At 32.9% G+C, this 26147-nt stretch overlaps 1 protein-coding gene across 2 annotated transcripts; it reads left to right on the top strand.

Moving 5' to 3' along the window:
- Positions 1 to 13398, top strand: DEFB110 (defensin beta 110). Of its 2 annotated transcripts, none has more exons than XM_008958660.5 (2): positions 1 to 114; positions 2874 to 3157. In XM_008958660.5, the coding sequence occupies exons 1-2, from the start codon at positions 60 to 62 to the stop codon at positions 3020 to 3022; spliced, it is 204 nt and encodes a 67-aa protein (XP_008956908.4). In that variant the 5' UTR covers positions 1 to 59; the 3' UTR covers positions 3023 to 3157. The 2 variants fall into 2 exon arrangements, with proteins under 2 accessions (XP_008956908.4, XP_057158646.1); XM_057302663.1 differs by lacking the exon at positions 2874 to 3157 and adding an exon at positions 12749 to 13398 and having other exon boundaries at positions 14 to 114.
- Positions 13399 to 26147: the final 12749 nt, after the last annotated feature.

Here is a 26147-nt window from a genome sequence, read left to right as displayed (position 1 = left end):
AAAACAACTGACTTGAAAAAGGAGGCCTGTTGCCCCTTTTTTTAAAGAAACTCTCTACCATGAAGATTCAACTTTTTTTCTTTATTCTGCTCTTTTGGGTCACAATTTTACCAGGTAATATGCAAATATTTGTGGGGATTTATACTAACAAATTTGAGAAGACATAAGTTGATTGTTGATAAAAATATGATAATAACATAGGGATTAAAACATCATTTCACAAAAATGTAATGTGGTATTTTAGATTGGACTCCAGAACAGATAATAAAGACAATAGTGAAAAACAGATAAAAATAACAAGTATGAAAACTGGCAAAATCTGAATAAAGCATAGCTTAGTAAATACTATTACATCAATATTAATTCATTAATCTTAATTAACATTACCAAGTTTATGCAATATATAACATAAGTGGAAGCTGGCTTCCACCAACTTTGCAACTCTTCTGTGAATCTAAAATAATATCATAACAAAAAGTGATGTGAGACAGAAAGGGAGAGAGATTTTACTTTGTTGAAAGTAATGATCAGAGACTTCAGACAGATTGGACTTGAACAATGTATTTGAAGGCAGAAATAATAATTATTGAAATATCGAAGTATCACTAGACCAGTGGTTCTCAGAGAGGAGTGAATTTGTGCTCAAGGGAACATCAGGCAATGTCTAGAGACCTTTTAGCTCATCACAACTTGTACTACTGGCACAGTACCAGATGTAGATAGAGCCCAGGATGCTGCTAAATAACCTACAATGTACGGAACAGCCCCTTAGAGCAAAGAATTGTCCTATTCAAAAGGTCAATATTGCTTAGAGTGAGACGCCATGCCCTTGAGCTTGGCATCCAATTGACAGGGAGTATATTTAATTGATACTATTTGAATGAGGAGACGAATGCTTGCAAAGGAGATTAGCAATCCAAGGACACAAGCTGGAGAACACATGTAGAGGTCAGAATGAGGAGAAAGAAGACAGTAATGTTTTAGAAAGGTGAAATAAGACAAAGAATGAATAAGAGAAGGGGTGGGGTCAGTCCAAGGTGCAATCATGGACAACAGTGCCAAACGTGACAGAACTTTTGCCAAAAGTGAGTATAATTCAGGTGTCTGTCACTGGTAATCACATATGGGTTTGATAATAATAACTCCTCAGAAAATGTAGAATAAATAATGATCTTTAGAAGTGAATATTTAAATTGTGCAGATTAACTAGATGTTCTTCTATGCTTTTGGTTCTTTAAGTTGCTTCATACTCTGAATTGCTTTGGTTACATTGAGAAGAAAGCCAATATTAATAGTAGGACTTGGTTTTATAGCCACTATACCAATGACATAGATAATGTAGCTCTGAGTCTATGTATTAGCTAACAGGTATTACTACTCACCATCAGGTGTCAGCTGTTGGAACTGCAGACAGACTGCCTAGGCCAAAAGGCCTGGCCTTTGAGAAGACCAAGCAATAATTAATAGCAGGAAACAGTGGCATAATTTATTTGTTTTCATATGTGAAAATATTAAATCTGTCCTTTGGTCAAGAATTTGATGTGTATACAAAAAAAAAAGGCTACAAAACAAATGACTTCTGAAAACGAATCGGCCAGGGTACAATTTAAAATATAAAATAAAAAAATTTTGACTTGGTACAATTTAAAATATAAACTTAAAAAAAATTGACTTGGAATAGATCACATAGCCAATCAAACCAATGTCCTCAAACCCCCTAAATATATTCAATTCTAAATAAGAAACTTCTAGTGAGAGTCCATCTTTAAACTAAAAAAAAAAAAAATCTTTTCTTACAGCTTTGACTATTACACAGTTATTTTTGTATTGTGTCAAATTTTGTGTTTCTTATAATGTGCAAATTTTAGTTGCGGTTTTGCTCTCCTGGACATGTCTTCTTGTGACCCCAGCTACAAATCCCTCACCCATTCTTTCATGATTGATGAGAAAATATAAAGCCAGAGTAGGAGTTAACACACTTTTTCTAGAAATAAGTGAGACAACCAATATTATAGGTTTTATGAACCCTATGATCTCAACTGCATTATTTTAATGCAAAAGCAGTTATAGACAATGTTAGCAAATGGGTGTGTCTGTGTGCCACTAAAATTACTTCCAAAAACAGGTGGCAGGGTGGATTTGGCTCCCTGACAATAGTTTATTGATTCCTAGTCAAAAGGTTTAATAGCACACACAGTAATTGACAGAAATTGTTTGTAAGTTATTATTTTAGAAACTTTTTGGTGAAAGAAAAAAAAGGTATCACTGGTAATTTCAGAAATCATGTAATGGTTAACAATGGCTCCACTTTTTTTTTCTTTATCAATGTTGTTATTAGACACATGTCTGAGTTAGATGATTTGTTTGGGAAATAAACCCCAAATATTTAGAGGAGTTGCAGAAATTTAGACAAATTCGCTAGCGTTGCCTAGCTCTTGACATTTTAGAGAAGCAAAATCAAGCTACAGTGAAAATCACTTGAAGAAGAATTCATAAAGCACAACATTCAGTCTAAATAATGTTAGTGAGAGCAGAGAACAGGCAGCTCAAATGCAATTAGATGATTGTAGAGAGAGAGTCTGACCAAAAGATAAATTATGGTCACTTTTTTTCCATTGATTTTGGGAACCATCCTTGGGTCACTGCCCAGTTTCTTGTAAGACAGAAAGTGGAAACACCTAACTTAAGTCCAAGACCCTTTTTATTTCTAGAATGTAGCTTGCACCAAGGGACAGGAAATTCACTTAAACTTTCCTCCATAGGTAGGTGGACATTTTCACTCTATAATCTTTTGCTTCATGGACTTTCTCCTTTTAAAACATGGATGTGTCACAGCTAGATAGCTAATTTTAGTCATTCTTCCCTTCTTAGAGCCGAAATGAAATATCCTGAGTATGGTAGCTTGGACTTGAGGAGAGAGTGCAGAATGGGTAATGGTCGATGTAAAAATCAGTGTCATGAAAATGAAATTAGGATTGCTTACTGCATAAGACCTGGAACTCATTGCTGCTTGCAGCAGTAACGATGACAGAAGAAAAGAGTCACAAGCTCCAAGAAGAGAGGACCAGCATTATTAAGTTTTCCCAGCACATCCTTCAAGGCATGTGTGTCTCTATAATACACAAGAACTAAATAAAACTTAATGTTGAACCATTCAGAAGTGATCATATGTCACGCTCATATCTGGTGCCTTTCCATTACACTTTTCTCCTGATTTGTTGGTACCAGAAGTAGAGGGACTTATTTTATGCAAGTTCCTCAAGTTTTCAGTGCTTCATATTCCACAAGTTCCACAAGTTCCACAACTTTTATGTGCCTTGTGTTAGTTGCCATAAGTAAGGTTGTGGGAAACCCTAGGTCAAAGAATTGGGTAAGCATATTTCTAAAATACAAGCTTCCAGTAGAAATGCGCTGTTATTTTATTAGACACTGTTCCACAGATTACCCCCATGTAAATATATAAATCCACTGGGCTTGGGAGACTGGACATTGAGAGGGCAGATCTTTATTGTGAGAGAGACAGAGCTGAAGTGAAAGGATCATGAGTATAAGAATGGAAGACCAGAGAAGAATCACAACCAGCTCCAATTTCTACTCATATTTATTATTTTGTAAAGATAAATGTGTATCAAGAAATGAGAGGTAGTAAAAAGAAAGGAGAATAATTTCAGAAAGAAGAGGAGAAAATAACTGAAAATTTAGACCAAAGAAGTCAGAAATTATGACTAATAGTTTAATGCAGCTATTCAGTCCTGAGAGATGACTATGTCTGAGGAGATACATGACAAAAGGAAGCAGCAATAACCCTCACTTTTCAATTTCACTCTGCCTCAGTTCCTCTACTGCTTCCTCTGAGGATCCACAGTATTCCTCACTAAAACATGTCAGTGATGCATCTGTACCATTTGTTTTCCATTTAGAAGAGCTAATTATGTTATTTTATGAGTTTAGGAATACAATTTAACAATCCATATTAATTCAAAATTCTTAAGAAACATTGTCAATACCACAACATCATAATAAAATAGAATCCTCTCTTCATACCCCTCAAAATAAAATTAACCAATATTTTGGGAAATTAACTAAAGAAAAATAAAATGTATTAAATCGTACATATAGGTCAGACTTAGACTCAAAAGCAGATGGTAAATCAAAAAATTCCAGGGGCTTCCTACTCTCTTGATATTTTTATTATGGCCTCTCTGTGGATCCATTCTATTCTTCAAATGCAGATATGAGATTTAAGTATGCTTATACTAAGCACTATCTACAACAAGCCATGAATGGGGAAATATTTTTTTCTCCACTCAGATAAAATTTACAGTCTTTGATTGTTCAGTGTGTTTTCTTGCAATGTAACTATCTTCAAAAGTATCTTTACAATAGTTACTTATAACAGGGTTTCTCAACCTTGACGCTGTTGATATTTTGGTCCAGGTAATCTTTGTTGTGGGAGCTATTCTGCTCTTTATATGTTTTTCAGCATCCTTAACTCCTACCCACTAGATGTGAATAGCACACTTTCTCCCAATTGTGATAATCAAAAATGTCTACCTATATTGCCAAATATCCTCTTTGGGGGAGGGGGCAAATTTACACTTGGCTGAGAACTACTGATTTATAAAGTCAAGCACCCATTCTCACAAAAATTTAAAAATGAAAATGGAAACAATAAAAAAATCAGTGAGATTTTCAGGTGGCCAATTACATTTTCTGTGTTTTATGAGAAATAGTTATCTATTTAAATTTTTTATATATTACATATGGGCTAGACGTGATATATTGCTGGCTCCAGAAAGAAAAATTGGCCTAACTTTTGGATAATGAATATATTAGCTACGTCAAGAAAAAGATTAGTAAAAATAAATGTTTAAAATGAAAGTTATGAAAGTTTGATTTTTATTTATTTTACCTAAGTAGAGACTGAGCCCTCTCTCCATCAAGACATCTAAAGCAGAATTGAGAGGCCTAATATACTATTAATATTGGGAAAATAAGAGTTGAGTTTGTTAGGAGCCACCAAGAAGATGAGAGATTTTCTAAAAAACATGTGAGGCGTCTCTGCACAAAAACTAGGCTGTGCTAAAACTCCTGGTGTACCCTGCATCTTTCAGTGCTTGACAGAGAGCACGAAAACCATCTAAATTTCTAAGATGGCCTTTACTTGTGTTCAATACATTTAAGCCACCAGCCTCTGCCTTCAGCTCAAGGGACAAATTTAAGAAAATTGAAGGAGAATGTGAACCTACGTGCATCAACCTCAAAATTAATATTTTTTTTTCCTGAGGAAATCTTTTAAGTGTTTTCTGTGTGAAAAAAAGACTGAAAACTCTAGAAACCCTTTTGATGAAGTTCTTAAGCCTGCTTTCTTAAAAAGATAAAGGTGTTACTAATTATTCTGCCCCCAGAATTTACATTTGTCTAAGTTTGTAATTTATTAACAAAAGGAAGGCAAAAAAATGCTTAAAAATGGAAATATTTCTGGTGATTTTCTTGCTGATACATTGTAATTTTTATTGTATGAACTTACAAAAGAACTAGATAATGTTAAACTAATTCGTTCTAAAAAACTTAGGTTTTATATTTTTCCTTCTTATGGCCCACAATAGAAATTTTCATGACACTATGTATTTTCCTTCATATTTAGTTTCTTGTGAGTCTTGAGCAGTGACTCTGATAAAATAGATGCCACCAAGTGTTGGAAATTTTTGCTGTTATTTGGTAGTTCAATACCCATATGAATCAATTAAAAGCATTATATTGAAATTAGATTTATCACCGTCAAATTCTCACGTGAACTAGGAAGAGAGAAATTAGACTCCTACCTGATATCATGTATTCAAACCCAACCTATATCAGTATTTATTTTACCTCAATATCCTTGGGCAAGAACAAAATCTAATTCCAATTAGCAATGTACTTATTCAGGCAACTTTTCATAAGTGGATCACTTCTTCCCAGGCTTAATGTCATGGGTTTTGGATTTGGAGATTGAAAAATTATAGCTCCTGGCTTAAGGAACTGATATTGATTGACTACAAACTGATTTTTAAGTAATATTCAATTTGATAGAGTTCACAAATGAATAAAGCATGGAATATTCTTCCAAAAAGATCAATGTCAATTTGTAATATGGATAATAAACAGGTTAAACTACATTCAATATATTCTCCCTCATTTATTTACCAATTCAATAAATATCTATTGAACACCTACTATGTGTCAGAGTACAATATAACTGGGACACATAAAAAAACAAAACTAACAATGTTGTCTGTTTTTATGGAGCTCATAGTATAGTGAGTGGATACAAATATAAACAGTAAATAAAAGAAATAAGCAAATTATCTATTATATTACAAGGCAATAAGTGTTAGAGAAAAGGAAACAGAGTGTAGTGGCCCACAATCCTGGGCTATAGTAATTTTAAACATGATTTGTCATACAGCCCTATTGTAAAGGCTGAAAAAAGTGTTCATAAGAGCATACCTGGAATGTGTGGGGAACACCTGGGAAGAAAGAATTGCTGGAAAAGAGTAACTGAGGAGGTGAGTCCTGGGAGAGGAAGTTGGAGAGAAAATATCTTGACAAATTGATTACCCAGGGATTTTTAGGAGCTAGAAAAGATCGTGACTTTTATTCTGAGAGCAATTCAAAGGGTTTTAGCCAGGGGAGAGACATAATTTGAATATTGTAAAGGTCTCTCGAAGTTATTAAAATAATATAAGTAGTAAATAATATAGGTGGTAAATTATAGAAGCTAAGTCCATAATAATACAAACAATGAGGAATGGATGTAGAATTCTGGATCTGTTAAAGGTAGAGCTAGCTAGATTTCATGAGGGATTAAATTTTGGCTATGGCAGACAGAGGGGTCAATAATGACTCCAAGATTTCTTGTCTGAGCAATTGGAAAGATTGAGCTGTGCCATTGACTAAAATGGGAAGGATATTAGGTGTAACAAATTTTGGTTGGATGATTGATCCAATTTTGGACATGTAGAGTTTGTCATATCAAATAGATTTAGCAAGTGGTTAAGAAAAGAGACAGAAAATGAGAGTGGAGACAGTAATCTTTTGAGTTGGCAAGACAGGATGACATCTAATGCAGAGATTGAGGGACTAGCCCTTCATTAGAGCATGGGGATGCTTTCTTCATTCATAAGCAGGAGGGGTAGAATACATAGATGCAGTTGCTGATTGGCAGGTTAATTTGGTGCTGAAAGTCTGTGGAGAGTCTCAGGAATCTTCAATTCGATCATTGAATTGAAGGGAGCAAGATCATTAGCTGAGAGTGAAGACAGGAAGGATGTTTTGAAATTGGGAGGAGAGCTGAGAATTTGTAAAGGTGTTTTCAAGGAGTAAGTTGAGTAGGCTGTAGGTATTCTTCACAACTGTCCTATTTCCAGCATCTTTTTCTCGTCATTTGTTGAATATTTCATTTCTTCTTATATGTTTGAACACATATGACTTTGCCATTTTGTAAATCAAATATTCTTAAAAATTTTACCAACCTTATATGGTTCTAATTAGTAAACACACATTTTCTCAAGTCTCTTTCATCTTACAAAAATCCTCCCTTATTTTGTTCTTAATTTTTCTTCAAGCCACTTTCTAATCTGCCTTATTCTCTTCTTCATCGAATATCTTGAAAAGAATCTTAGACCCATAGCCTCCACTTCATTAACTCTTTTACACTCTTCCCACCATAAATTCACTCACACCAATTAACTGAAACTCTTCTTGCTCATGTTATATATGTTTTCCTAAAGCAAACTCAAAGGTTTATTTTAATTATTTATCTTGCTTGACTTCTGAACACATGCTAGAATAGACTGCTATTTTACAATTATTAATTGAATTATCTATTTTGATAGTCTTCTAAATGTCAATGGCCTCCAATGTGTTGTCCCTGAATCCCTTTTCCTCTTATTTTGATGTGCTTTGTCTATATTATCTTGTTAATGCCAAAGACTTCTCCTATCAAGTCTTTTTCTCAACCTCCGTCTTAAACCACAAAACAGTATTTATTACTACTTACCGAACCTACTGGATAGCCTCCAAATTCCTTAATCATAATTTGTCCAAAACGAAATCATATTACTCGCAAGGGCTAAAATCTGTTCCATGTCTTTTATTCTGTTTCAATATCACACATACATCCTAAAGGCCAAAACATTGTCATTTCGTAATCAGTCAAGCAGTCTTACAAGCTAAAACACTTCTGGTCATTGCTTCTCTATGTCCCAGGTTCCTTTCCCCGCAAATCCAAAACTTATCTATTGGGCTATGTCTCATTCAGAAATATCTTCTAGGTTCACTTTCTCCTCTCTATTTTCAAGTTTCATTAACTTAATTATCTTATTCTTCATTTCTTATTTAGACTGTTTTAATAAACTTCGACATAGATTTCCTGCTACAAAAATTTCTCTATTTCCTCCCTTAAAAGAGAAAAAAAATTGAAAAGATGCTTAAAATCTCATCAGTTTTACCACTCCATTCATGATAATATTCAACTCCTTAGCTTGGTAGGGCCTTTTGCCACCTGTGCACAGTTTGATTTTCTAAAGTTCACATCCATATAATTTCTATTGTGCTAAAAGGTCATACCATTCTGCATAGATCACACATTCTTCAAAACATAGTATCTATGTTTAGGATAAATCTTTTTGCTTGTAAGACCTTCTCCACAATTTCAGGAAAAGATGCTTTTATCTTTTAAAGATCCAGCCACCTGTCATCTCCTCAGTGAAGCAATGAAGCATATATTGCTTTTGAGTCCAACAAACCTAGCTTTGTTTGCTACTTGCTCTCCTACTCCCTCTGAAACCTTAGGCAGAGTTGAATTCAGCTATCTTTATGTATGAAATGGGAAGAGTTATTGGAGGAATAAATCCAAAAATAAATATAACTGGCTTAGAAAAGAATCTGAAACCTAGTGAACATTTAATAAAACATAGCTATTAATAGTGGCAGTGGTAGTAGCAGTTAAAATAGTAATAGTAAAAACAGACTATTCCAGGAAGAGTTTACAACTCTTTATTTTGTGATGCAAGGACATTTTGCTTATATCTCAGAATTGCCTTTAAAAGTGATGCATTTTTTTCTCATCTATGTCATCATCTCCCAACAAATAATAGTTGTCTTTTGAAGGTGAAGAGCTTAAATATTTTATTTATCTTTGTCCCCACCTAGCACAGGACCAAGCACAACATATTTGCTGACTAAATGTGTGTTGTATGAATCACAAAAAGAGCATTCTCTTCATTTAACAGTAAAGGTAGAGAAAAATATGTAAATTAAGAAAAGGTTATTTTAATCTGCCATAAATCTATAAATAACTCATTTACAGTGACAATGAAAACTTACTTCATAAAATTATGGGCCAAACAATTTTTCCTTAAGTATTATCTCATTTGATCGCCACACAACACTCTGAAGTATTATTAAATGCATTTTTCAGTTAAGGAAACTGCAAATATAGGGCCTAAGTCACTTGCTAAGTTGACAGGAAATAACTGATGAATAACATGTAATAAAACATAGAGAGTTTTTTATTATGTAATATGAATTAGATCCCTATCTGTAATAACATATGCATTCACTTGCTCTTTTTTTTCAGTTATTTATCTTATTTATTGAGTAATTTGTTTCAAGCATTTTGCTATGTGCTGAAATAAATCAGTGAATGAGGTATATAGTGGGCCTGGCCTACTGTAACTTTAAGATGAGAAGTTTGTGGTTTAACTATAGCAAAAAGCCATAGCAGGAATTAAACACTAGTAACAATGTGATAGCAGGGCATAAACAATGAGTAACAGTGCTCCACTTAGGGTAAGGCTTTATAAGGTTTTGGTGTGAAATCCAAAAGGCAAATAAAGACAAAGGAAATGAGAATAACCTGACTTTGAAGGCTTATTAATTTTTTAACACTATAAGAGCAGTCTGCATATTTTATCCCATTATATCTTTTGAAGTTTCAATAAAACCTCAATTTAATAAGGAAACTGAAATCCAGTGATCTAAATCATTTGTCCTATATAGCAAAATGACAAATAAAATATCCAGTCATGAAACTTAATTCTATCTGATTTTGAAAGATCATACCTTTTCAAACTTTCAACTGACCCACAGCCTTGCTTCTGCCTTGACTTCAACTTCTATCCAGCAAGAGCAAATATCTTCCAAAACATAACTCTTTTTACTTTCAACACTGCCTCCCTCTACTTTCAAATCTGCACTTATGGATGACATTTCCAGGAGCATCATGAGGTAGGTGAAGCAGTCACCCTCAGAGATGTTATTTGTGAGGAGGTGGAGAGATATATGCCAGACACTTCCCTTGAGAGAGTGAAAAACTCCGCATACCATTTGGAAAAACTAACATTGAGTCATGGAGACCACTGCGCTTTTAAGCTCTAGCTTTTGAACAGATTTGTCCCCATCTGTGTGCATGCAGGATTGTGTTGATGTCCACAGCATATTTCCACTCTATTTGTGGTACCTCACTCTTGATGAGACTCCCGGAAACCTTCTGGAATATATTCTCCTGACTAAGGCCCCAAACTAGCATTTGAATGTCTCTTTTTATGAAAAATAGTTATCATGGGCTCAATTTCTCCAGTGGTGTACAAAATGTGCGGAAGTATAAGTGAGTGAAAGAGATACTATGCATCTTTCCTCCAAACAATTTGTTTTTATGTGGTATGTATCACCCAGTTTCATATCACATAAATACTCATGCACTTATGGATGACATTTGTATAGCATTCAACACCTTAAAATTGTTTTTATATATTGATATATATATATCAATATTTATCTATATGTATTATAAATTGATATGTATCAATTTTCATAACAATACAAAGAGATGTTATTTTCATTCATAATTTACACATGGCAAACCTTTGATTCTATAGTGAGCCATAATTTGCAAATAAATTATAAGCAATAGAACCAATTTTACAATGCATGCTTTTTGTTTTTATATGGCTCTGTAGATTTCCTCATAACTCAAAACTTTCTTATTCTTTAAAATAATTAGAAAGTCAGAACAAAATTAGTACATTTTAAATATTACTATTATTTCTATGTCTATACTTTTTTCTAATTTGAATATATCTTAAAAACCACCATAGACTTGGTGGTTTTAGAGTTGACAAAATATAATGGCTCAGGAATGTTGATTGGCTTAAAAAGTTTCTATTCTAGCAACAGTTACAAAAAGTGTATGCAATTATGCATCATTGTCTTCCTGACTTTAAATTATATCAAACATGTCTCTGAAATGACTTCAGATTTCACTAAAATTCACCAAAGGTAGGGATTCTGTCATTATACATTAGTTTACCATTCACTAAAAAAATATATATATACATCAAAAATATATAATTTACATGTCAAATATATATATTTACATGTCATATATATGTCTATATATGTCTATGTATGTCTATATATATGTCTACATATGTCTATATATATATTTTTTTTTTTTTTAACATGTCAAAATCCACCTGACAGTCTCTTCCATCTTATGTTTAATTATTTTCTACCAACTTCATTAAGGGCAATAAGTAAGTGCTTTAGAGATCTTCTCTAGTTTTTCTCTGCTTCGGAACCTAATGCCTGGTGAATACTGGGTACTAAAATAAATGCCTACCATTTTGAGTTGAAATGAAACAATTTTCTAAATTCCAATTCGATTCTATGTAGACAATTAGGTTCTATTAGCAGATATTACATAATTTAAATCTGACTTCAATTCAATTCATTCTCTAAATTTTAACGAAATTATTTTGCCTCATTTTTTCCTGACACATATATGCACACATAACAACATTTAATACTCAAAATATATTTCTGACAATTATGTTGATTATATCATCCAGATAGGTAGAATGACTGACCAAAGATAGGTAAGTACATTGACAAAATTGAAAAATAAAAATATGCCTGACTCCAAAGTCTCTTTTCCACTCTAAAGGCATTTTCAGAGTACAGTTGTATCACTAGGAACAATAAAACTTTAAAGTAACAAAATAATTTACCTCCATTTACTGTAGTTTAATGTATGAATATAAAACTGTGATTTTGGAATCTCAGAACATCTTTCTTTTCATTGTCTTAGATGGTTCACAAGAAACTATAACAGAATACTAATGTGAGGCTCCACTTTTTGCTAGATATGCAGTGTATGACAAAATTATATTTCTGTATGTAGATCTAAAGTACTTTAGTTTTGAGTTTTCTCGATCAGTTGCCCTATCAGTGAAGTTAGTACATTAGAAGTCTTCTCTAGTTTCTCTATGATTACTATTTGTGTGACCACTATGTTCAAATAGGAAAGAGATAAAGAATCAAATAAATTATAACTATTATAAAAGGGCTGATATTTTGGCTGCAATAACAAAGTATCACAACAAATGTCTGACAAAAATACATATAATTAAGTACCAAATTGTGTGTCACTTTCTCATTATTACTGTAGACTGAGCCAGCTGATGTTTAGTATGGATGTGAGCTGCAAGATAAGGACATAGACATTTTGTACAAATATAATGTTAGTAGCTCAGTCATTTTCTGAAATGATTCATAAATTCTGCTACAAAACAACTTGACGTTCCATTGTCTCCAACTTGCACACACATGATCTCATAACTGGAACAGTTTTTGTCTTTCTTTAGCAAGAAAACCCACAAATCAATAATAGACTAATAACTTTAGATATTTTTCTTGATTGCAGCCAGAAGCAATTTTGAACCAAAGTATAGATTTGAAAGATGCGAAAAAGTGAGAGGAATATGTAAAACGTTTTGTGATGATGTTGAGTATGATTATGGATACTGCATTAAATGGAGAAGTCAGTGCTGCGTATAAACTCTGGAAAAGAAGTACTATTGAGGATCAAGTCTGGAACAGAGATGCATGTTTTTCTCTCAAGAGTAGGTAAAAAAAATGTTTGCAACATTTAATGAAAATATACACTTTTAAATTCTAAATATATCTATTTACATATAATGAATTTAGTCTCTACTTATTCCTTGGGGATTTTTGTATTTCTTTTTTTTTTTTATACTTTAAGTTTTAGGGTACATGTGCACAACGTGCAGGTTTGTTACATATGTATACATGTGCCATGCTGGTGTGCTGCACCCTTACCTCGTCATTTAGCATTAGGTATATCTCCTAATGCTACCCCTCCCCCCTCCCCCCACCCCACAACAGTCCCCGGTGTGTGATGTTTCCCTTCCTGTGTCCATGTGTTCTCATTGTTCAATTCCCACCTATGAGTGAGTACATGCGGTGTTTGGTTTTTTGTCCTTGAGATAGTTTTCTGAGAATGATGGATTTTTGTATTTCAAATGGATGAACACATTATCGAAACAAGGAAACAGACTCTAATTATGTTTATAATCTCATTATTTCCACTTTGACTCTGAGACATTCATATTACTTATCTGAGTTACTCTGCTCCCTCTCTAAATATGTATATGTGACCTTATTGCCAGATTTACTATGAGGATTATGGTTATCTTCATATATCCTGGTTTCCACACTCAAATCCCTCTAAGGCATCTACTCTTCTTCAACAGAAAATGTGTTTCTTACAAACATGACAGCTACCAATTTTGACCTGTCTGATGTGTTTTTGCATACATTTAGCCAATTACAATGGTTTTTAAATGATACAATTTAACAATGCCCTCTCTGCAGGGTAATTAAGCACTATTCATAGCACGGCAAAAGGATAAATAAGATCTGAGATATAGAGCCCCTTTTAGCCAAGTGATTCTTTTTTCAAAGAAAATCTCATAAGGAAACTCAGGAATAGGTACCTTTGTTTCAGCAGGGTAGGGCTAGTGTCTGGCCAACTCAATTTTACACCCTCAGAGAATGTGTCTAATGAAGGAAATTTCAATTTGGTTGAGGCAAGAGTTAGAATCCCATAACTATGGAGAGTTTTGCGTAACAAAGCTCGGTTAGCTGATGAGTAAACCTGACTCGTAACTCAGAATAACTCATGTTTCTAAGATCCATCATGAAATCTAGCTGAGTTAGTTTTACCTAAGAGGATGACGTTAGAAATATTTGTAGGAGTGATTTAATTTTCAGAAAGAGCTCTCATGGCTGTGCAGCTGATGTTCATATGGAAAACGGGAAATGTTACAGTAATCCTAGGAAAGATGAAGATACAGGAAAAGCAGAGATTGTGTAGTAGCAAAAATGAGGACTTTCTTGGGCACCCCGGGGACAATATTATTTACCCCCAAAATCCTCACTAAGGAAGGATGGCTTTTTTGTTTCCAGCAGTAGTGCTGTGGAGGTCAGAGATGGGGTGATGTTATTTAGTTTAACAAGATATTATTGATGTTGTGACATGCACCATGTGCTTATAATTGTCTAGGTTACTCTAACTGAAATATTTAAGTTATTTTTGTACATAGATGAAGAGATATAAGGTTCCATCTAATCAAGACAAGCAATAAATGTCTGCATAGACAGCTCTACAGAAAAATCTTACTGTTTTTGTGAAAGTACCATAATCTTTCTTACTACTTGCCCTTTGATGATAACACTATTTAACCAAGCATAGAACTCTTTTTATTCTTAATAAGCCCCAGAGAGGCAAAACTTTTCAGTTCCCTCATTTCAACACCTTACATGTGAAGAAATGTCTTTTAATACCTTTCTACTAAGATTCTACTTTTTATTTTCTTTTTTCAAAAAATTATGTTCCAGCCTGGCACGGTGGCTCACACCTGTAATCCCAGCACTTTGGGAGGCAGAGGCAGGCGGATCACGAGGTCAGGAGATCGAGACCATCCTGGCTAACATGGTGAAACTCTGTCTCTACTAAAAATACAAAAAATTAGCCGGGCGTGGTAGCGGGCACCTTTAGTCCAAGCTACTCGGGAGGCTGAGGCAGGAGAATGGCATGAACCTGGGAGGCAGAGCTTGCACTAAGCCGAGATCGCGCCACTGCACTACAGCCTGGGCGACAGAGCGAGGCTCCGTCTCAAAAAAAAAAAAAAAAAAAAAAAAAGATCAGAATTCCACCAGGTAATATAAACTTTTATGCAGGGATATTTGTATTGCTGAATTAGAGAAGGAATCACTGGTTTATTTCTTGACAAAATAATGATAATACTCTAGGTATTAAAAGATCATTGCATTAATTACATCACTATTATTTAGTTACAGTTATTTAGATTCTAATCTTCTTGACACTGTAAAGTGTTGGAGAAAATGTTTGAATATAGTTATCAGCACCAAAAACTTATCTATGGTAATAGTGTACAGCTAGAGTAAGGATTGTTTACCTTTTCCTTATCTTTATCCTATTGCCAATGAACTAATTCCCATTAAGAAAAATATTACGTTATTATTCTCTTCTGGGTACTACCGGAATATCACGTCCGTTGACCTTTCTTTGAGTACAACTTGTACTACCCTTCCAACTATAAGGGAACTTGAATATAGAATGTAATAGCTAATAGCTTACAAGCTTACATAAGAGCTATCTTTTAGTGAGATTTCTTTATTTCTTTTTTTTTTTTTTGAGACGGAGTCTTGTTCTGTCGCCATGCCGGAGTACAGTGGAGCGATCTTGGCTCACTGCAACCTCCACCTCCTTGGTTCAAATGATTCTGCTGCCTCAGCCTCCCAGATTTTTGGGACTACAGGCATCCGCCACGATGTCCAGCTAATTTTTGTATTTTTAGTAGAGACAGGGTTTCACCATGTTAGCCAGGTTGGTCTTGATCCCTTGACCTCGTGATCCGCCCACCTGGGCCTCCCAAAGTGCTGGGATTACAGGAGAGAGCCATCGTGCCCGGCTGAGATTTCTTTACCTAAGAAATATGTCATCAAATCAGTAATGTTGCCAGATATCCTGAATTAATGCCCAAATACTGATTGTCTGAAAATAAATAGAAGTGTTGAAGTAATTTTTATTTGAATTTTTGCTGAAATTCATGACTCATACTTTCTGATGTGTCTCCTGATATACCACCAGCTCCTTGAAAAATCACTGGCACATGGCATACACTCAATAGATAACTCTTAAATAAATGTGCCTAAATCTTTCCTTTTTCATTTTATTCTCTTTCATTTTATTTTATTTTCATTTTTATTCTGTCTTAAAATCTCATTTTTTTCATTTTTATTCTTTTATATCAAGTTAAAGATTTGTGGTTAAAAAAATTAAGCAAGTTATTTCATCACTTGGGATCTCATTTTTTAACCTGTAACATGAAATAATTGGATTAGATTTTCTATGCGTCTTCTTATGTTTATCTATGACTCTATATTTTTTTTAATGTTACTGTATACATAGCAGGGATCAAAAATAAACTATAGGCCATGGACAGAATTTGGCCCTTCTTTCATAAAACCTGTGAATTAAGAATTGTATTTACAGATAAACATTTATAACTGATTTTGATGATAAGATGAACATCATCTTATCATCAATCTTTGCTTGATGAACCTCCATCAAAATGTTGAATAAGAATTCTTCTCATAGTTGATCTGTATTCAAAAAGATAATGTGCACCGTCATTATTAAAATATATTGATTTTTTGTCAATTGAAAATTTGTGGAAATTTGTTTTCTCTCATCTATTTAAATCTCTAAATAATATCTTCAGTTTTTCTTTTTTTACTTTTTTTTGTTATTTTTCCATAAGTTATTGGGGTACAGGTGGTATTTGTTTACGTAAGTTCTTTAGTGGTGATTTGTGAGATTTTGGTGCACCCTTCACCCAAGCAGTATACAATGCACCATATTTGTTGTGTTTTATCCCTTGCTCCCTTCCCATTCTTCCCCCAAGTCCCCAAAGTCCATTGCATCATACTTATGCCTCTACTTCCTCATAACTTAGCTCTCACATAGCAGTGAGAACATACGAGTTTGGTTTTCCATTCCTGAGTTACTTCACTTAGAATAATAGTCTCCAATCTCATCCAGGTCACTGCAAATGCTGTTAATTCATTCCTTTTAATGGCTGCATAGTATTCCATGATATATATATATCATCGATGATATATAGATGATATATATCATCGATGATATATAGATGATATATAGATGATATATAGATGATAGATATCATCTATGATATATATATCATATGATATATATATCATGGAATATATCATAGATGATATATTCAATATAATAGATGATATATATCATATATTTAATATAACATATATTTAATATATGATGTATCTCATAGATATTATCTATTTAATGTAAAATATGATATATGATATATGTATCATCTATTTAATATAATAGATTATATATATCATCTATTTAATATAATAGATGATATATATGATACATATATCATCTATTTAATATAATAGATGATATATATGATACATATATCATCTATTTAATATAATAGATGATATATATGATACATATATCATCTACTTAATATAATAGATGATATATATGATACATATATCATCTATTTAATATAATAGATGATATATATGATACATATATCATCTATTTAATATAATAGATGATATATATGATACATATATCATCTATTTAATATAATAGATGATATATATGATACATATATCATCTATTTAATATAATAGATGATACATATATGATACATATATATCATCTATTTAATATAATAGATGATATATATATGATACATATATCATAGTTTCTTTATCCACTCGTTGATTGATGGGCATTTGGGTTGGTTCCATGATTTTGCAATTGTGAATTGTGCTGCTGTAAACATGCATGCGCAAGTATCTTTTTCGAATAATGACCACTTTTCCTTGGGGTAGATACCCAGTAGTGGGATTGCTGAATCAAATGGTAGTTCTGCTTTAATTCTTTAAGGAATCTCTACACTGTTTTATATAGTGGTTGTATTAGTTTATGTTCCCACCAGCAGTATAGAAGTGTTCCCTGTTCACTGCATCCATACCTACATCTACTGTTTTTTGATTTTTTGATTACGGCCATTCTTGCAGGAGTAAGGTGGTATCACATTGTGGCTTTGATTTGCATTCCCCTGATAATTAGTGATGTTGAGCATTTTCTTAAATGTTTGTTGACCATTTGTTTATCTTCTTTTGAGAATTGTCTACTCATGTCCTTAGCCCACTTTTTGATGGGATTGTTTGTTTTTTTCTTACCAATTTGTTTGAGTTAGTTGTAGATTCTGGGTATTAGTTCTTTGACAGATGTATAGATTGGGAAGATTTTCTCCCACTCTGTTGGTTGTCTGTTTACTCTGCTGAAGGTTGCTTTTGCTGTGCAAAAGCTCTTTAGTTTAATTAGGTCCCAGCTAATTACCTTCGTTTTTGTTGCGTTTGCTTTTGGGTTCTTGGTCATGAAATCATTGCCTAAGCAAATGACTAGAAGGGTTTTTCCAATGTTATCTTCTAGATTTTTTTTTTTTTTTGAGACAGAGTCTTGCTCTGTCTTTCAGGCTGGAGTGGTGTTGTGATCTCAGCTCACTGCAACCTCTGCCTCCTGGGTTCAAGAAATTCTCCTCCTAAGCCTCCCGAGTAGCTGGGATTACAGGTGCATGCCACCATGCCTGGCTAATTTTTGTATTTTTAGTAAAGATGGGGTTTCACCATGTTGGCCAGGCTGGTCTTGAACTCCTGACCTCAGATGATCCACACGCCTCAGCCTGCCAAAGTGCTGGGATTACAGGCGTGAGCCACTAAGCCTGGCCATCTTCTAGAATTTTTATAATTTCAGGTCTTAGGTTTAAGTCTTTCATCCATCTTTAGTTGATTTTTGTATAAGGTAAGAGATGAGGGTCCGGTTTCATTTTCCTACATGTGGCTAGCCAATTATCCTAGCACCATTTGTTGAAAAGGGTGTGCTTTCTCCACTTTATGTTTTTGTTTGCTTTGTCAAAAATCACTTTTCTGTAAATATTTGAGTTTATTTCTGATTCTCTATTCTGTTCCATTGGTCTATGTGCCTATTTCCAGTTTTTCATCTTGGGCAGCAAACCTGAAACAATTGCCCTTTAGAGAAAATGCTTGCTAACCCCTATATAGATAGAGTCAGTCACATTTTCAAGAGCAAAGTGTAATTCATGAAGCAGCAGTCTTAGCATTACCTGAGAACTTGTTAGAAATGCACATGGTAGGGCTCAGATTCACCAAATCAAAAACTCTGGAGATGAGTCCCAGCAATCTATGTTTAGCCTATTCTTCAATTTATGAAAATGCACAGAAGAGTTTGCTAACCATTGCCTAGAAATGCTTTTAACCTTTGAAATTTTTGATGTGAAATTATGGTTGTTTACTTTTTTACCAAACTTGGGCCAAACTATTAGCACCTCCTTGTTATTACTGACAAAATATACTCAAGTAGTAGAAGAAAGATGCCAAGTCACATGAGCCTTTCTTTGGAATGGATACATACAAAAGAAAAAAATGTTAAAATATACTTTTAGATAAAGCAATTTGTACTCTTCCTGCATATTATAGTTCATGGATTTGTGTTCTTTGGCCTAAATTAATAAAAACTCAATCATATGTGTCTTTTTTCTACTTATTCAGTGCTTATTTCTCATCTTCTAATATTATGAAATATAAAAATTCAAGTTTAAAATTCAGAAATAAAAGTTCATTTTCCTCTTACATGTTTATAATTTGTGTATGGAAATTTCCACAAAAATAGTAACAGCGTTTCTGTTCGCCCTCCCTCTCTCTGGAATTTTAACTCTTCAAAAGGATATGTTCTAATAACCACTTTTCTTAAAGCCTAACACATTCCTTGAACACAGGATATTGTAGTGTTGTATTGACAACACAGTCCTAATTTTCTTGCAGCTTCCAAGATTGGTATACTGCTCCACTGAAGGATACGACCAAGACTACCTAATGCTCCCTCAGCTTTCACTAAATTTTAGACAGGTTTCTTCCTGACTATAGAATCCCTTACCTCACTTTTCTTAATTGCATTTACTTTAGAACACTTTCTATTGTAAATTTTTTTCCTACCTTTGAAATACATGTAAAACTTCTCCCAGCCTCTTGCCAGTATTACAAGCAAAGAAATTTCTTTCTCAAAGATTTGGAGACCATTATTTTGACATGTACACATTGAAGGATATAGCACTACTATCTCCCAGTTGCTGTGGGAGGCTGTCTAACTTCAAAGGGCACTAACTTTAATTACCAATTAGATGGCCTAATCACAGAGAAAAGCATTTGAGAATTCAGAAATAACTCAATGTGTTCAATGTAGCCCATTGATTAATCTCTTCTCAATGTCTTCCACTACTTTTCCACTAGCTGACCCTAGCCCTGAAAAACCTGCCTGCCTTTTATTTCAGGAAAGTTCAGTCTGTCTCCTCTATTGCAACAGTCATAAAGTCTTGCTTGACTGTTTGCTTTTGCCCAATGAAATTTTCACTTTGATGAATAAAAGAACAAAAATTGGGATTGTGGGCTTGAAAGGTTTATATAGGAAATATGATCCCCAGTGTGGTTCTGACATCAATCAGAACTAACAGTACTTTTGGAGAAATACACTTTATGGTAGAATGTTGTAAATACAGATGAGTTATACATACAAATGCTGTGAGGAGACAATGAAGATTATTATCACTTTTCTTAGAATGGTCAGGGAAGATTTCAGAGAAGAAATGGTATTTCCATTTATGTTTGGCTTATTAGATATCTCTAGAGCCTGGCCCAGCGTTTAACCAAGAGTAAATACTTGATACATTTTTATTTAATGAGTGAGTGGATAGATGGATGCATATATAAATAATAATGTATCAAAGACCTCAGTTTGAAGACTATTCATATTTAAGCATATAATATAGAAAAAAGGAAAAATAGGTTTTCAAAGAGCTATATTTGAAATAAGGTTAGAATTAAGAAAGACGTTTTTAGGAGGAATGGTCATATATAATATTAAAATAGAGTATCTTGAAATAGACAGTGATTTGAATAAATTGTCCATTATTCAAGTTTTCCTGTGAGAAGATTCCATGTGGGATCGATTTCACTGCCCTCTGGAACTAAGTTGTAGGATGAATAAAGAGATTTAATATTTAAAGTTTAAGCTGTGTTACAATTTCCTCTTTTGTTCTATTTTCATATACTCCATCTCTTCAGTTATCATTAGAGGAAACCCAGTATATGCAAAAGAAATATGTTCATCTGTTATCTGTGCCAAGTGATAGACTGGAGTTTTATTTATTTATCTTTTATTTATTCACAACACATAATAATTGTACCTTATTATGGTGTACAATGTGATTTTTCAGTGCATGTTTGCATAGAATAATGTTCAAATTGGGGTAATTACTATATCCATCACTTTAAACATTTATCATTTCTTTGTTGTGACAACATTCACAATATTATTTTCTAGCTATCTTGATATATAACACTACATTGCTATTTGCTATAGTTGCCCTACTGAGTTATATAACACCAAAATTTATTCCTTCTGTATAACTTTGTAGTCATTGACCAACCTCTCTTGATTCCCCTCTTCCTTACTCTCCTTCCCAGTCTCTGGTAAACCACTATTCTACTCTCTACTTCTATGAAATTAACTTTTCTAGATTTCACATACGAGTGAAGTCATGTGGTGCTTGCCTTTCTGTGTCTGGCTTGTTTTATTTAACATAATGTCCCCCGATTTCATTCATGTTGCTGCAAATGAAATAATTTTATTCTGTTTTATGGGTTAATATTGTTCCATTTTTGTATATATGCCACATTTTCTTTATTCATTCATCCATGATGGACACTAGGTTGATTCTATATCTTGGCTATATTAAATAGCATTGCAGTAAACATGGGTGTGCAGATATCACTTCAACATATTGATTTTATTTCCTTTGGATATATGCCAAGTAATGAAAATGCTGAAATATATGGTGGATCTAGTTTTGTTTTTTGAGAAACTTCCATGCTGTTTTCCATAATGCCTGTGCTAATTTACATTCCCACCAACAGCTCTCTGCATCCTTATGTATTCATTAAGAGACTATGCTGTTCTTTGTTGGAAATATTGACAAAGTGTTAAAAGGGAAAGGACTGAGTTACATGGGAATAAATTGGAAAATGCAAATTTAGGTAAGGAGAGAAAATAAAGGAAACATTCACTACTTTATCATCATGGGTATAAAAAAATGTAGGTCTTTTTTTTGTCAGCAGCCTGAAAGTCTTTAATTCTTCCATATCCATCCTTTTTAATGTAAATATTTAAACATTATTAAAATGGAACAACTATAGCAAGAACCTCAGAATCTTTAGATGTGATATTTGAACCCAGAAAACATTATTATCCTTAGCTAATTTAATAGTATATAGGTGTGTAGTGGTATATGATTGTTGTTTTAATTTGGTAGCACCAAATGAATAATTATATTGAGCATTTTTATGTGTTTATTTGCTACCACATATCTTTTGTGAAGTGCCTATTTAAATTTCTTGCACATTATTATATTGGATTGTTATTTTTATTATCAAGTGTGTAAAATTTTATGTATTCTAAATAAATCTTTTATAAAGAATATAATTTGTAAATATTGTCTCCTCATCTGTGATCTACTGTTCATTCTCATAATAATTGATAGAGAACAAAAGTACTGCATTTTGAAGAAGTACAAATATTCTTTTATTTTTCTTTCATGAGTTCTGCTTTTAATATTTAAATGTCTGCCTAATCCAAGTTTATGAATTCTTTTTCTATGTTTTCTTCTAGACATTTTATATAATTGTAGGTTTTACATTTAGAACTATTACAAGTTTTGAATCAGTTTTTGTGCATCATGTGAGAGCTAAAGTATATATGTGGATATCCAATGGTTTCACTACCATTTGTTGAATTCATTCTCCCTTGAATTGCCCTAGCACCTTTGCCAAAAGTAAATTGAGCATGTATATACAGACTTATTGGTCTATTTTTCTATGTTTGTGTCAATACACACTATCTTGATTATGAAAGGCTTATAATAAATCCTGAAGCAAATAGTGTAAATCTTTCAACTTTTTTCTTTTTCAAAGTTGCTTTAGCTATTCTTGGTCCTCTATATTTCCCTATAAATTTAATAATCATCTGGTCAATTTCTCCAAATATTTTGTAGGGATTTTTATTGGGATTTGCATTGATTCTATACATCAATTTGTAGAAAATTGGTATCTTAAAGAAGATCAGACTTTCAATCCATGAACCTGGTATAACTTCCTATTTATTTAGGTCTTTTAAAACTTTTCAGTGTACAAGTCATCATTTATTATATTTATCCCTATTTTATATTTTAGTGCTACTGTAATGCTGTTCTTTTAAAGATATTTCTGATTGGTTCTAACACATAGAAATACAATTTTTTTGCACACTAATCTTGTGTCCTACAACCTAACTAAATTCAATTATTTGTCCTAGTAACTTTCCCATAAATATCATAGGATTTCCTACATATTTGATGACGTAATGTGCAAATGAAAACAATATTACTTTTTCTGTTTCAATCTGGATATATTTTATGTATTTTTTTGTGTTTATTACCCTGAGTAAAATCCTTCAGTACCATGTTGAATAGGAGTGATGAAAGTGGACATCCTTACCTGGTTCCTCATCTTAGGAAGAATGCATTCCATTTTTTAGCCATTGAGTAGGATGTTTAACTGTTGTTTTATTATAAATGCTAATTATCAGGTTAAGGAAATGTTTTCTATTTTATATTTCCTGAGTGACTTTGTCAGGAACAGCTTTAGATTTTTTCAAAACTTTTTTTTTCCTGTATCTATCAAGATTATTTTATATATATATATATTTTTTATTCAGTTAATGTGGTAAATTATATTGAATGATTTTCAAATAGTAGACAAATCTGTATTCCTGAAAAACTCCAGTTGGTCATAATGTATTAATATTTTCATATTAAATGTTTGATAGAATTTCTTATTGACACCACCTGGAGTTCTATTTAGGAGAAGATTTTAAGTACAAATTTAATTTATTTAATAGACTTTGGGTTGCTGGAATTTACCTGTTTTTTGTTTTTTGTTTTTTATTTTTGAGTGAGTTTAGGTAGTTTATAGGTTTTCAAATAATGTCCATTTCTTTTAAATATTTAAATTTATTATAAAGGTATTCATAATATTTCCCATTTTTTCACTATTTGTAGAATCTGTAATGATGAAAGTTCTCATATTTTTAATATAGAGAATTTGGAATATTTTTCTCTTTTGTGCCTGCATATTCTGGATAGAGGTTTATTGGATTTATTAATCTTCTTAATGACTCTGTTTTATTTATTTTTCTCTTTTTTGATTTTGTTTTATTTATTTCACCCCTGTTATTTATAATTTCCTTTCTTTTGCTAAATTTGGTTTTTATTTGCTTTTCTTAAGTTCTTGAAATGGAAGCTGATATTTATTTATTACTTTTTTTTCTAATCAAGGCATTTAATGGTATATAATTTTCTCTAAGTACTGGTTAGCTGCATTACACATTTTTATATGCTGTATTTCATTTTTATTCATTTTCAAATATTTTCTAATTTCCTCTTCATCTTTATTGACTCATGAGTTATTTATCAATGCACCATTTAGCTTTCAAGTATTTGAATTTTTCCACCCAGGTATGCACATTTTAAGTATTTCTTTTATTGATATTTATTGAATTCCATTATTACCAAAGAACATACTGACAGTTTTTTAAATTTCAGACATATTTTATTGTCCAAAATATGGTTTATCTAGATAAATATTTTCTGTTCTGTTGCGAATGTATTCTGCTTCTATTGGTTGGAACGATTTAAAAATTCAACTTAGGTTAAGTTGTTGAGGGTTTTTAAGTTAAAACAGCTATGTGTTTCATTAATTATTGATAATGCTATATTGAAACCACTAATTATAACTGAAATTTTTTATTTCTCTCTTTAGTTCTATTATTATTTGCTTCACGTATTTTGAGTCTCTGTGATTAGATGCATACGCGTCTTGGAATTTTTTTTTTTTTTTTTTTTTTTTTTTTTTTGAGACGGAGTCTTGCGCTATTTCCCAGGCTGGAGTGCAGTGGCGCGATCTCGGCTCACTGCAAGCTCCGCCTCCCGAGTTCAGGCCATTCTCCTGCCTCAGCCTCCAGAATAGCTGGGAGTACAGGCGCCCGCCACCACGCCCAGCTAATTTTTTGTACTTTTAGTAGAGACGGGGTTTCACAATGTTAGCCAGGATGGTCTCGATTTCCTGACCTCGTGATCTGCCTGCCTGGGCCTCCCAAAGTGTCTTGGATTTTTATTTCCTCTTAATGAATTGACTTCTTTGTCATTATGAAATGACATGTTTTATTTCCAGTGATATTCTTTGCTTGAAAATATACTTTGTCTCACATTAACATAGACATTCTAACTTTAAAACTATTTTTCTCTACTTATTTTCTTTTTTTAGAGACAGGGTCTTGCTATATTGCCCAGGCTGGCCTCAAACTCCTGGTCTCAAATTATTGTCCTGCTTCTGCCTCCGAAGTAGCTGGGACTACAGAAACATGCCATTATGTCCAGGCTTTTCTAACTTTCTTTTGATTACTGTTAGTATAGTATAACTTTTTCCACCCTTTTGCTTGTAATCTATTTTTATTTTGGTATCTAGTATTTATTTCTTACAGGTAGCATGTAGTTGGAGTTTAGACCATGACAATTTAAAGCGATTTTTGACATTTTTTTAATATCTATTATTCTAGCAACTGGTTTGCTATTTATGCCTCCTGTTATTTGTTTCTGTTGATCTGTTTTACTACTTTTTAATTATTTGTACACTTTTAGATGAAATCATTAATGTCTTATGAACTTTTATGGGGATAATACCTGAAAGAAATCAGCAGTTTACAATTGGATAAATCAATGTTTTTAAGAAGGGATGAGACAAAGTTAAGGATGAAATCTTCGGTGGGAGACCATCCACATTAATTTACAAGGAAAAAAATGTATTATGTCTGTGCCCTTATTGAAGAGGACCAATGATTAATAGCACAAACGGCAGTCAACACCATAAACATCTCAATTGTTTTAATGTACACAATTCGACTAAAAAATTATTGTTGAGTGAACTTTCCTCTCAATTTGTGTCAAAGCTGTTGCATCCAGCCAGGAGAGGTGGCTCAT

Source organism: Pan paniscus, chromosome 5 (assembly GCF_029289425.2).
Source record: "Pan paniscus chromosome 5, NHGRI_mPanPan1-v2.0_pri, whole genome shotgun sequence".
Taxonomy (NCBI): Eukaryota; Metazoa; Chordata; class Mammalia; order Primates; family Hominidae; genus Pan; species Pan paniscus.
Note: the sequence above shows the minus strand (reverse complement) of the source record. Positions and strands in the feature narration are given on the sequence as shown.

Coding starts and splice junctions, on each gene's coding strand:
- DEFB110 (XM_008958660.5), top strand. CDS start 60: ATGAAGATTCAACTTTTTTTCTTTATTCTGCTCTTTTGGGTCACAATT. Junction 115..2,873: donor TTGGGTCACAATTTTACCAG/GTAATATGCAAA, acceptor CCCTTCTTAGAG/CCGAAATGAAATATCCTGAG.